General features: G+C 43.7%; 1 protein-coding gene across 2 annotated transcripts; it reads right to left on the bottom strand.

Moving 5' to 3' along the window:
• Positions 1-1,019: 1,019 nt before the first annotated feature.
• Positions 1,020-11,365, bottom strand: ZMAT3 (zinc finger matrin-type 3). Of its 2 annotated transcripts, none has more exons than XM_080349960.1 (6): positions 11,045-11,365; positions 9,572-9,691; positions 7,708-7,874; positions 7,500-7,600; positions 6,238-6,462; positions 1,020-2,234 (listed from the first exon to the last, which is right to left on the bottom strand). In XM_080349960.1, exons 1-5 carry the CDS (start codon positions 11,312-11,314, stop codon positions 6,251-6,253), a joined length of 870 nt encoding a protein of 289 aa, XP_080206086.1. In that variant the 5' UTR covers positions 11,315-11,365; the 3' UTR covers positions 1,020-2,234; positions 6,238-6,250. The 2 variants fall into 2 exon arrangements, with proteins under 2 accessions (XP_080206086.1, XP_080206085.1); XM_080349959.1 differs by having other exon boundaries at positions 6,238-6,492; positions 11,045-11,362.
• Between the last annotated feature and the right edge of the window lie 1,168 nt (positions 11,366-12,533).

Below are 12,533 nucleotides of genomic sequence, written 5' to 3'. Positions count from 1 at the left end.
ACTGGGAAGTGCAGGGACACATCCCTGTTTAGACAGCTGCTTCTGCATGCAGAGCTGTGCCTCAACAACCGTCCCACACCTTGAACAGGTGCCACTAGGATCCTGCCCTTGAGGCCAACAGCTCCCTGCACTGACAGTGTGGCTGCGGCACCAAGCAAGGGCAACGTTTGTCTCTTACCTGAGTTGAACCCAGCAAACCTCAGATGTCCTCTGCTTCAAGGCTCCAGTTCACAATGTCCTTTTTGTTTGGAAAGTCATCTACTCTGCATAAGCATATGCTCTTCTTCAACCCTCAAGTAATGAAAGAGGGAAAGAGCACACTGGCAGAAAATGTGCAAATGTAAGTATCAGGCTCAGCTTGTGCCCACTTTTTTTCAGTCACTTAAAAGTCAGCCTGTGGTCAGCCTGAGGCTGTTCCAGGGCTTGTGGTGTCTGCTCCAGGGGAAAGCACAGCCACGAGCAGAGCCCACCCCATACCTTCTGGTTCCCCTCCCATCAGATGCCAAGCGCTCCCAACCGCTCCTGAAGCCAAGCCAGCTCAGGGGGAGAACTCAAAGAATCACAGAATGTTAGGTATTGGAAGGGACCTCGAAAGATCATCCAGTCCAATCCCCCTGCCGGAGCAGGAACACCCAGATGAGGTTACACAGGAATGTGTCCAGGCAGGTCTTGAATGCCTCCAGAGTAGGAGACTCCACAATCCCCCTGGGCAGCCTGGTCCAGGCTCTGGCACCCTCACTGAGAAGAAGTTTCTTCTCAAATTTAAGTGGAACCTTTTGTCTTCCAGTTTGTACCCACTACCCCTTGTCCTATCATTGGTTGTCACCGAGAAGACGCTGGCTCCATCCTCGTGACACTCACCCTTTATATATCTGTAAACATTAATGAGGTCACCCCTCAGTCTACTCAACTCTGCTGGCTATTGGTAACAGCTGGAAGTGCACTGACCCCCTCCACAGCAACCAGTTCTGCAGTGGAATATAATCCTTTATCAGTGTATTGAAACATATTACTCATGTAGTCGCACTCAACGCTCAGCTAAAATCAATTCAGTCATGCATAGTCCAGCTGTATCATGAGCAGCCGCGATACTAGACATTGAGGCTGTACAATGATAAGAGCAAGATGATTTATTATATATTGAGGAAGAAAAAAAAAATGTCATCAACTATTCCCTCACAGGGGTCAGTACAATATAAAGAAAATAAGGACAAATGTACAAAACCAACCTGACAAGAAGGCTCTAGATGAAACACGTTAAAAGCACTTGCAAATTATGTTGCTGGACAGATGGAGAAGGAAATTAAATCAAGTAATTTTTCCCCTGCAAAACACAGACTGAAAAACTGATTTTATATTTAAAAATGCACAGTCCTGCCTTTACCTGCAGATACTTCTGATAAAAAGATACAATTTTAGTTGTGATACATTTTTTAAAGGAGAGATTCCCAGGACAACTGTTTGACCACATTTATTTGAAAGTGAATTTTATTTTCACTTCCAACTTTAGGCAGATGGCAAAGAAGCCAGCCCAGCTCAAAACACAGGGGCTTAGCCACTGACTTCAAAGCAACCAGGTCCACACTTCTCCATTTTCTGTTAATTCTTCTGCAACCATGGTGTTTGTTTTTCCATAATCAGCAACAGATGCCCATCTCATCCAGAGCATCCTTGTAAATATTGTTGTAAAATTAAAAAACCAAAAAAAAATCCCAGAAAACATAAACCACATATATGAGAAAACATCAGCAGTATGAAATTCCTGAAGGGTCTCAAGGCTTGTTCCTACTCAACTAAAGTCAATGTACTACAAACTATTTTAGCTGGAGCAGGACCAAATCCTTACAGAACCAGATGCACATTCGTCAAAAAGCAAAAGCTTAAGAGTGTTGTAACCCAAACACAGGAGTAAAAGACAAATTTTAGCAATGTACCTTGCCCAGCCCTAGCCAACACAATATATTTAGCTAGGGTATTTCATTTACTCCTGACCTGGGCAAGATTCCCACTGGTTACAGTGATAGTATTACTGAAATAATGTAGCAAAAGGACATCATGCATTAGTAAGGTAAAATATGAATCCAAACATGGCAAAACCTTTCCCTTCTAATGCCCCATAATGGGCATCTAGAAAAGGAAAACAGACAGAAATCTTTACAGAAAAAAATCTGCATTTTGTTACATTGATAACCATCCTAAGCAACTCCACAGAAGTTTTCAGGGTTCCTTTTGATCTACATGAAGAAAGCAAAAAGTCAAAAATAGACGAATGTTAGACAAGATTAGAACACATTTACTCATTAGTGCAGAATGCAAAACAATAGCTAATAATACAAACAAAACAGTATCACTTTGATACTCCTCACAAATACATGGATTCCACATAATTTACTTCCTTGCCTTAAAAGAAATGCTTAAATGTAGTATGAAGTTCATTTGTGTCCAAAAAATATCATCCCAAGTTACCAAAGGAACCATCGGAGGAAAAACAAATATTAGAAATGGACATTCAAGAGCAAGTTGCAAGGAAATCCCCATTTTGTTTGGCATTAAAAGAAACAAAGAAGATTCACTGGTTAGATTTGGGGGTTTTTTTTGGGGGGGTGGGTTTTGTTGTTTGTTTTGGTCGGGTTTTTTGTATCAGGGAAAGATAACAATACATATGTGGCAGGGAAAACATTTTCACAAATACAACAAATACCTGTTCTGATCCAAAAGCAAAGTGCAATGTAGAGTTTTCTATTTCAACAAAAACAACTTACAGAATAATGCCTTAAATATTAAATCAATTAGTGGTCAGCACAGTAAAATAAATATGAACACATTGATTTATATTTTGTTTCTAGCAGCAAAGGTCATTAACCTACTGGCCAATGTGACAGCTTCACAGAAGTCCTCTTTCTTGAGTTTGGTACTATGTTTAAACATGAGAAAGACTCATGGGGTGTGGAAAATGGTACTACAGCTGTACAGTTTTCTCCCCAGCCCACCTATTTCAAATATGGTTTGGCCAGGACGTGTTTTCAATATGCAGTTTGAACACTGATAAGTAAGAGTTTGCATTGGCCTGAACCCTGACGATATTATTGAGGTGGGGTCTTTTCTCTTTGCAGTCAACAGTTTCCTGTGCTGGAGGGAGAGTGGGAAGATCAAAAACCGTTAAGAAATGCTGAAGAGGGAGAGGAAAGCTTTGGTCACCCATAGGGAAAGGCCATAACTGAGCACTGGGGCAAAGCGAGTCTCAGCTGTTTCTCCCAGCAAGAAATCTCTTTCCTCCCATGTAGGAAATCCCTTGTTGCTCAACTCCCACTGTCTGCTTTATACTTGCTATGTAACCCACCACTTTGAAATTCTCAGGTGACATTCACTTATTGTACTCCCTTGGTCAAAACGAAGCAGATAGAGGCCTCTCTGCTTAAGGCAGACTCAAGCTATTCCTCAAAACTAGACTTGGCCCCACGCAGAGCAGCCCACAGAAACAGCCCCTGGCCCTCCCTCGCACATCCTCCCAATGTACAAGCACAGCAGTGTGCTGCGGCAGGTTTGCACCAGCTGTCACCAGGCGGTATCAGCACATGGAGCAAACTGGGTTTTGACACCTCCAGCTGTCACTGCCAAATGAGGAGTAGATCACTGGGCTAAGAGCAGGAGCAGCAACCAAAGCAAAGTGGTGAACAGTTGATTTTTTGGGACACGTGAAAGCAGACAAAAATGTCTTCTTGGCCCTAGCAGTAAGCTAAACACCAGTACCTACAGCTCGTCCTGCTCAGATTTCACAAAGTGTGTTTTTTCTGCTACTACTCGCAGCCTGTAGGAAACGCCACGCTTTAATTCACAGCAGGAGGGATGTTTAATCATAGTGCAGAGATCACCCTGGTGAAGCACATTGTGGTAAGGCTCATCCAACTCCTGCTGTCCCTGCACTGCAGTGTCAGACTAGCAAAACAAAGAACATAAAGAGAAAACCAGAGCCCCTTGACTGCAAAAGATGAGGGGGAAAAGGCTGATGAGATTTTTGGAAGGGGAATGTTCTTCAAGGCTGCACAGAGGGTGAGCCCGAAGCAGGAAAGCACAGAAGAAACAAACTTAAAGGTTGCCAAAACTGCTCAGTCAGTGCTCTGAAACCTGGGCACCTGTCCTCCCACCTTCTGACATGCTCCAGTGCACATACCTTATTTAACTGGGCTTTGCATAGGGGAGAGGGAATCCCATTCAAGAGGATGCCTATCGCTCTGCCTGTATCCGCAGGGCAAGGATCAGCATGGAATGATGCAGGGGGTTGCTTTTGACAACTGTGCAAGAGCTCACCTTGCCTGGAATTAGGAAGGCTGTGTTAAGGTTGTACGGCAACCTGACCCTTAGGCAGCTAAAGATAATGATACTTGATTTCTGAGGAGTGGCCAAGTGCAACAAACCTTTTTGAGGCGGACTAGAAAGATGAATATAAACTACCTGGATTTTTGTTAGTTTACTAATTTTTCATTGGTTAAGGCAAGCAGAAAGTCCTTCTGGAATGCAAAAGGCAGGATCAGAATAGCAAGAAAAGGGGTTGGGAGAACTACTTTCAACATTATGTGCTAGGTAAAATTTATCCCTGGTAAAATGCTACTGATACCAATGGAGCTGCATCTAATTCAACCTACTGCCTAAACAAGAGTAAGAGACAAGCCATGGTGCTCCCTTTACCCCCCCTCTGCTCCAGCCACTGGAGTCAATGAAGCTGCACCAGAGCACAGCAGTGGCAGCGCAGTGGGGAATCAGGTCCCACAGAGGTTATCTACACGCCGTGCTTGCCACTGAAGACAATGTTTTAGAAACACTGTGAACCACATTTCAACCACAGCTCCTCACATCTACCCAAATGAGCAGAAAAATAAATGTCAGCCCTACTTCTGCTCTTTACCTCCTTTCTGCTTTTGCTAAGGAAAATCAAAACAGACACACACCCTTTGGGTTTGTCTGCACTTACACAGTTGCTTAAAAAGTTTCATGAATACTTCTGCGTGGCCAAAAAGCTGTTACTCAAACAATCATTATCCCTGACATTTACATCCTACCTAACTTTCGATTTCTGATGATCCCTAGAACAATGAAGTTCACATCAAGGAATGGAATTAAAACCTATTCTGATATGGGAATACGAAGAGGGGAAAAATTCATCCACTGTTGGTAGCTCTAGCCCAAAGGAGCATTTCACCTCTGCTCCATAACACCTTCTGGGCCTTGTGCAGGGAATGGCATGGAAGTGGAGCACATCAACATGTGCTCCTCAAGAGCCAGGCAGCCCTGCTTTCCCACAGCGACAGAGTTGCAGGCCAGAGACCAACACTTGCTTTCTTCTACATTAGTATGCAAAGAAATCGCAGCTGACAGCTCCTTCCAACCTGTTCTCAACCCTGCTCAGTCTAAGGCAGAATCAGAGCAGAGTAAATCTCATCTGAGCAGGTTTGCTTTCCAATTCACTTCATCAAGTCACTGAGATCCCCACGGATTCTCTTCAGGGAGATGAGCTACACCCGTGGTACATTAAGGAGCCCAGCCAGCAACACGGAGAATCTTTTTTCATTGTTAACTGGTAGAAGAGAGTATTTCTGAACGAGGCTAATCAGCTGATATCCAATGTCAGATGTTCAGAATGAAATCTGCACCACAGAGGAAGCGGTACGAGGCATGACCCTCCAAGGAGAGGTACGCACAGCCTTTCTACAAGGATGCGGAAAGAACTTACTCTGGGCTGTAATGGGGGCCACAAGCAGCAATTTGTGGACAAGTACACCACCTAAGTCCCACATTCACAGGTCCCATGCCTGCCCTTCCTTTCCAAGCTGCCCAGAGACTTAGTCTGCTGTAGGGAGGCATTTGGGAGCACTGCTCTGTGATCTGCAAAGAGGGGAGTGGGCTTTGCACATGGTCCACCTGTGTGGTAGAACCACAGAAGTTCCCAGCACTTCTTGGGCTTTGCATATTCATGCAGAAGGCTGGGGAGAAGACAAAGTCCTCCCCACCACTCAGTACAATGAAGAGCCTTAGATAATTAGCAAACAAACATCAAAAGCACTTCATGTCCCGCACAGCGTCATCCTGCCAACTATGACAGAAAAGAAATCTAACCATACCATTAAGTTTGCAGGTGTTACATGTATAGCTCGAGAGCAGACTCCTATCGAATGGAGCACAAAGCAGGGCATGTGGCAAACAGCAGGCGAGAGACAAGCTGCTCTATTTGCAAACTACTACCAAGGGTGGCGCGTCATTGTACATAGCCGAGGTTCTCCATCTCATTCCTATACCGCTGTTCGGACACCTTGCTTTTATGCTGTTTGCTTTCTAAGTGCTGTCTGAACTCCATCTCCTCGCTGGCCCCCGCGTTGCACATGGAGCAGTAGAACTGGCCGCTGGGGGTGACGCACATGGCCAGATCCCGGGGAATCCTCTGGCGTGAGCGGGGATTGAAGTAGGGACCTGAGGACGCAACAGAAAAGTCTGTTTTTTCTGTAAGAAAGGAAAGCTTGTGGCAGCTCAGTGACAACTTCTAAGTCCAACAAATGTTTAAAAAGAAGGCAAAGATTCTCTTCTTCAACAGATTAGAGACTGAACCTCATTTTCCCACAAGACTTCTTCATTGAGATCCCGATTTAAAGGGGGGTGGCACATAATGGAACGGTACTTGTTGGTATTTTCTAAAGGTGTAGAGCAGGCTTAGTGCCTCAGTCTTATTAAGAATCAATAGGGCTTTGAAAATTAGGAGCCTAATAATTTAAGTGATGATTCAAGTTTGTTTCGGTTTGTGGTTTTTTTTTTTCTTTCTTAACTCTCCAATTTGAGAATTAGAACAGTCATTTGATTAGAACAAGATGCCTCGGTTTAAAATTATCACAAAATTGCATTTAATATAACTTTAAAATATTTATATTTTCCACATGACAGTGGTTGGAATGACATGATTAAACCAAGCTTCACCAGGAATCGGGGCTTCAGCTAATATGTGCCCATAACATAAAATGAAAAAGAGAAACAGATGCCAGGCAGGACACTATAAAACACACTTTAAATCATAGCAAAGAGACAAAGTAAGTAGCTAACATCGGAGGAAGAACTCTACTCTAGGAGCAGATGGTCTCAGAGGGTGGCTAACATGCTCTCTCACTCTGGTCATGCGAGCGCCAGTACAGGTTGATGTGCTACAGTAGGAGTCAAAGCACCTGGCCACTCACCAGGAAAATAAAGCAGGAAAATTGTCACCACTTAGAGCAGCCTTAGATACAGGCAGATGGTAAATTAAGTTACAAACTGAGAAACCAAACTAACAAGCAGGCTGACAAAACAAAGCAACTTTAGCAGCTCAGAAAAAAAACCATGCAGACATGTAGGATCAGCAGAGCTAGGACCAGCTCCCTTCACAGCCTCTGCTAAAACACACCTTAGGAACAGCAGAAAAACAAGTCTGTTTATTATTCATTATTATTCCAACTATAGAACAGATTCAATCTCCCAGTTACCTGTGTTGTTTTGAACTGTATACGTATTTCTTCTGTTCTGCATCATCTTATATTCATTCCCTTCTTTCCTTGCCCTTCGTTTGCCTAGTTCTGATGCATCCCTGAAAATTAAACACATACAAACAGCTGCAGTTCAGAGCTTACTGAGAAAAAGCCAAAGACACTGCCACATGCTTTCAGCCTGAGCGTGAAGTTGAACAATACCTACGAGAATGAGTTATTCTGTGCTTCTGCAAGACGCAGCCGTTTGGCATGATTTTTCCCTTGGTAGTGAGCTTGTGCCACAGCTGGAGAGCTAAATGAGGCATCACAAAGCTTGCAGTAATCATTCTCCGTGGCCAAGATCACTCGGCCACCTGGTTTACTGGATCCCATCTAGCAGCAAAAGGAGAGAGAGCATGTGAAATAAACATAAAAAGGTTAAATCGTTGAAATACTTGAATCAGAGGACCGAGACCAGTATTGTCCTCATCAGACAGCAAGAGAGCTGGAATTAGAGCATATGGATTAGGACACTCTCAAGTGATCCCCAAACTGTTCTTACAAGAACTTCATTTTCCCTGGCCCAGCGTCTGGGAGAACCTGCAAATTCCTCAAGAACTAGGGAAATCTCTGACCTCATATGGAGAGGAAAGCAACCTGAACAAACACCCTGTACTTCTGCAATAACTACCAAGGCTTGTTTACTTCACAGCAGTGATTTAACTCCTCCACTCCTGACTGCTGGGAGCTGACAAACAGTAACTTTCACACTGAGGAAGACCCACTGAAAGGTATTTACAGTGTAACTAATCTCTCCACAGTACCATCTCTACACAGCTCCCTAACCACACTAAGAGATTAAAAAAAAACAACAGCAGAGGTGCCAAATCTCTGATCTTTACCCTTCAGGTGGGAGGACACCTGGATCGAGACCTCCAAGGAAAGACCCAGCCTCACATGAGTAGCTCCTGCCTGTCTAGTCAGACCACACACTGATTGGGGCAGCAACCACGTCTCCTCAGTGTGTATCATCCAGACAAAAGTGCTTTGTCAACAGTGCAGGAGCAGTGGTTCAAACAGCCATTTCACTGTGGTGCTTGCCAAGTCAAGTTTCTTCTGCATCTCCTTTGATACTGTTCAAGACACACACAATTCTGACTTCCATATTACAACATGAATCCTCACATGGTCCTGGATCAGTCTTTTTATTGCCATGGCCCATTTTCTCCATTAAAAAAGGCATCAGATACCCTAACAGGTACAGCACCCATGTCCCACTACCTAGGACTGGACCCTGAGCCCTTTCGATTCAGTTCTGTGAGCTGCAGAGTTATTTCCACGGGACTGAGTCTCCCTCTGGCAGCTTCAACAGCGTACAGAACAATCTGCCACTTACGGCAAATGCTCTTGGCTTTTCTACAGACAACAGAGGCTTATGCTTTTGAGAACGACAGGCAGAGCTTCGATCCCTGCAGCCCAGCTGTACAAGAGCCAGCTTAGCTGTTCAGTCCCATGACAATCAGATGTGATGAATTCTGGAAGAAGAAAGCAAAAATCATCTCTTTTGCCTCTAATGTGCCTGATACAGAATTAATCTGAGGGAACCACCCATTCACCCTACACACAAGAATGAGCACTGCAAAAGGAGCAACAAAAGAGGAATTAGATAACAGCCCTGGGCAATGGGCGCAGGAGCACCTAAGCACTTTTTCCATGTGGGCTTCTCTCACACAATGGAGGGATGATTGTGCAGAGCAGATGCCACATCCTCATTTTCAAATTCAGCTCCAACAATGTTGTTTTATACCTGCCCTTAAACAATAATCAGCAGCATATCAGACTTGCTGGGAATCAAAGCATTTGCCATGCAGAAATAGAACATTTCAAGTCCAATCTGCAAGGGCAGATCAGTATCTGTACCTTCAAAGGAAAGCAAACAGTTCATAACAGGCCATTTCCATGAGCCTGTGCCATCACAAGCAAAATTCTTTCCCAGCTTCTGCAGTAATCCTCAAAGTGTGACAACTAGCGATCCTTATTGGGGGTGAGGTGATAAGCAGCAGGATCTCAGTCATCTTCCCATGCCTTACCTGAGCTGGAAGGGAGACAACCTGAGGTGGGGCAGGCTCAACCGAACTACTTATCCTGGCAGGTGCCGGACAGCTATTGGCAGCATAGTAATTTCGGAGTTTCTTACTGTGGTTTTTACCCTGGAAAGAGAACCCAGATTAATTGCTGTCCTAATAATAGTATCTTACACTGAAAGAAAAAGGATCCAGAGACCAAAATGAGAAAGTGGCCAAAAAGATGGCACCTCAGGTAAAGGAGCTGCCATCCAGAAAATAACAGCTCAGAACCTAAGAGATGCTGACCTTTTCTCCAAAATGCTCATCACTTAGCATGATTCAGTCTCATTTTCAACTGATTTTCTCAAATCAGTAAGGTTACAATTAGTTCCTCAATCTGTTTCCATTTCACTTAAAACTAGTATTTTGTATGTTAAACATGGAATGTTAACTGCTTTGCATAGCTTTTTGATGAGCCTGAACACACACACTTCTCATAAGGTTGCATGCACAAGTTAAAATATGAGATTGAATATAAAAACCCCTGCTTTATGCTTTATTTTCTCTTGGGAAACATAGACTGTGGTTCTTTTGGGTGTTTTGAAAACCTGATAGAGCTACATGAGAGTATGTAAATGCATTGTGGATATACAGCAAGGCATTTGCATATATGCAAGTTATGTACTGTAAATGTACTTCCATCCCCACACGGAAGAAATACTGCAGAAACCAGATATTGAAGTATAACAATAATTCAACCTATCCCTTAACTGGCATGATACCACTTTTTCAGGGCCAAGAGCAAATCTGAGATCTGGGTCTGATGTGCTGAGGATATGGACAAACAACTTTTGGGATTTACTGGTGGAGAAAATTACTATCTCCACATGTCAAACAAATACAGCACTAGTAAGAGAGAGCACTAGTAAAACAGTGTAACATAAGACTATGAAATATTCAGTCCCTCAGCTAAGAAGCATACACAAGTAGTCCCTAACCTATTTCAGACAAGTCAACCACACCAGCTTGAAAAAAATTAGTTTGGTCTGAGCTGGCTCAGCTGATGCTGTCCAAAGCAGATGAGAAAGTTTGCACAAATGGCCCCACCAGCAGATCCAGAGTTGTGTGCACAACCTCAGGAAGGAGGCAGTGATGAGCACATGGCAGCAGCTTCTAACTGCACTGCTGGATCCAGCAGAAAACATCTGTCCAGGCCTTACAATATTATGTCTATGTAATCAGAAGATCTGTTTTATCGGATGAGTGTGCAGGTGGAAAACAGATTTTAGTAAAGGAAAATTATGAGCTCTCATTCATGCCATCTGGGTACTACTTCTCTGGCCTGGAGCAGCTCAGGTGCTCCCTGTGCATTAGCCCACACTTCACTCTGTGCTCCCACAGCAACACGACCAGCAGTACGGGCACTGGCACAGGTACATCTACACATACTGCATATGCAGCGCTCCAGAAAGCTTTGTCTCGTGCTGTTCTCCTTACCTGGTAATGAGCCTGGGCTTGTTGTGCTGAATTCAGAGTGACATTGCAAAGCTTGCAGCACAGAGGCTTACATAGTTCCTCCAGCACAGGGTCCTGCTCCACCACCTTTGCAAGCTCTTCTTCTTGTGTCTGATGAAAGGAAGGCCCCAGTCCGAGAGATTTTGGTGGGGACAGTGGTGAGCTGGCTCTTGGCCTTGTAGCCACTGACATAGGAAGAGATGAAGGCTTCTCAGGATGAGGAAGAAGGCCTGCTTGCTGTAGAAGAATCATTGGCCAGGAAGACTGTGGGCATGCTACTTCTGAAGGACAAGGAGTCTTCCTCAGATCTAGACCAGAGAAACACAGATGCTGAAATAGGCAGTGTTAATAGGAACACTGACAATCCAAGGGACAACTTCTATGACTTCCTTGCCTCTACTTTGTCTTTTCACAATGCCAAGCAGGATAAAGTCAGTTTATAACACTTTACCTCACAGGAACAGCAGCATCCCAGACAACCAGGGCCAGATTAAAAGACACATGTATAAGAAGTGGATCAAAGACCAAAATATAGTTGTTAGCACCCCACAGCACCTTCCTGGACAGGTGAAGTCTCCTAACCACTCACAGTACCTTACCGACAGCACAGACCCCACTGCTCCATGACTGTAAGATGTGACGTACAACCAGCGCAGCACATGGAGCTGTGTTACCAGGAATAGGAGGGATGTAACCGTCACCCACATCCTCTTTTGGCAGCCTAAGGACAAGCTCACACTCCAAGACCTAACCAAATATTGCAATGTATTACTGCCACTGATGACTTTAAAAGAACCCAAATGTTTCAAAGCAGATTTATATTTTATACATGCACACACACATCCCTCAAAAAGACCTTCCTGAGGAAAGATATTCTACGGTTCACTTTTCTCAAGTAAGTCAACAAAAGCAGAAGAGTGGGAATCAACCTGAGCAGACGTTGTTGTACGCAGTCAGCTCCCAAGGGCTCTTCCACGGCCTTGATGAATGACCTTGAGCTATTTCTTATGTTTCCTTTACTAACTACAACCAATGTACCGTCTAAAGATACATCTTTTTCTGCAAAATGGAGAGCTTATCCCATATTAACCTTTATTCAATTATCTCTCAGTTAATTCAAGTTCTTAGAACTAACCCTACATTTCCAACAAGAGATTCTGTGAGGCTTATTTAATTAAAGTTTATAAATCACATGTAAAACCCGGGATGAACATTCCTTGAATAATGCAGAGCTGTGATATTATGAATCAATGCACAGCTACTTTTGTTAATGTCTTATTAGCTCCTTATCATAACAAATCCTGTTCACTGCTACACTGGGATCAAGAGAAACGTTATCTTGGCCTTTGCAGATCATTTTTAGCTAAGGCTGCATTGGTAGTGACCCTGTTTATGCTATGGGCTTTTTTTGTTTGTTTAAGCAAAGGATGAGCCAAATCTACATTTTAAAATAATGCTTCTGGAAAATTAG

This window comes from Nesoenas mayeri (assembly GCF_963082525.1).
Source record: "Nesoenas mayeri genome assembly, chromosome: 9".
Taxonomy (NCBI): domain Eukaryota; kingdom Metazoa; phylum Chordata; class Aves; order Columbiformes; family Columbidae; genus Nesoenas; species Nesoenas mayeri.
The sequence above is the reverse complement of the archived record's forward strand: the minus strand, read 5'-3'. Positions and strand labels throughout refer to the sequence as shown.

Bases quoted from the DNA above. Each gene is read 5' to 3' on its own strand.
- ZMAT3 (XM_080349959.1), bottom strand. From the start codon at position 11,314: ATGATTCTTCTACAGCAAGCAGGCCTTCTTCCTCATCCTGAGAAGCCT. The intron at 9,692-11,044 runs GTAAGGAGAACA...TTCTCTTTCCAG, and splicing joins AAGCCCAGGCTCATTACCAG to GGTAAAAACCACAGTAAGAA. The intron at 7,875-9,571 runs GTAAGGCATGGG...TTTTGCTGCTAG, and splicing joins TTGTCTCCCTTCCAGCTCAG to ATGGGATCCAGTAAACCAGG.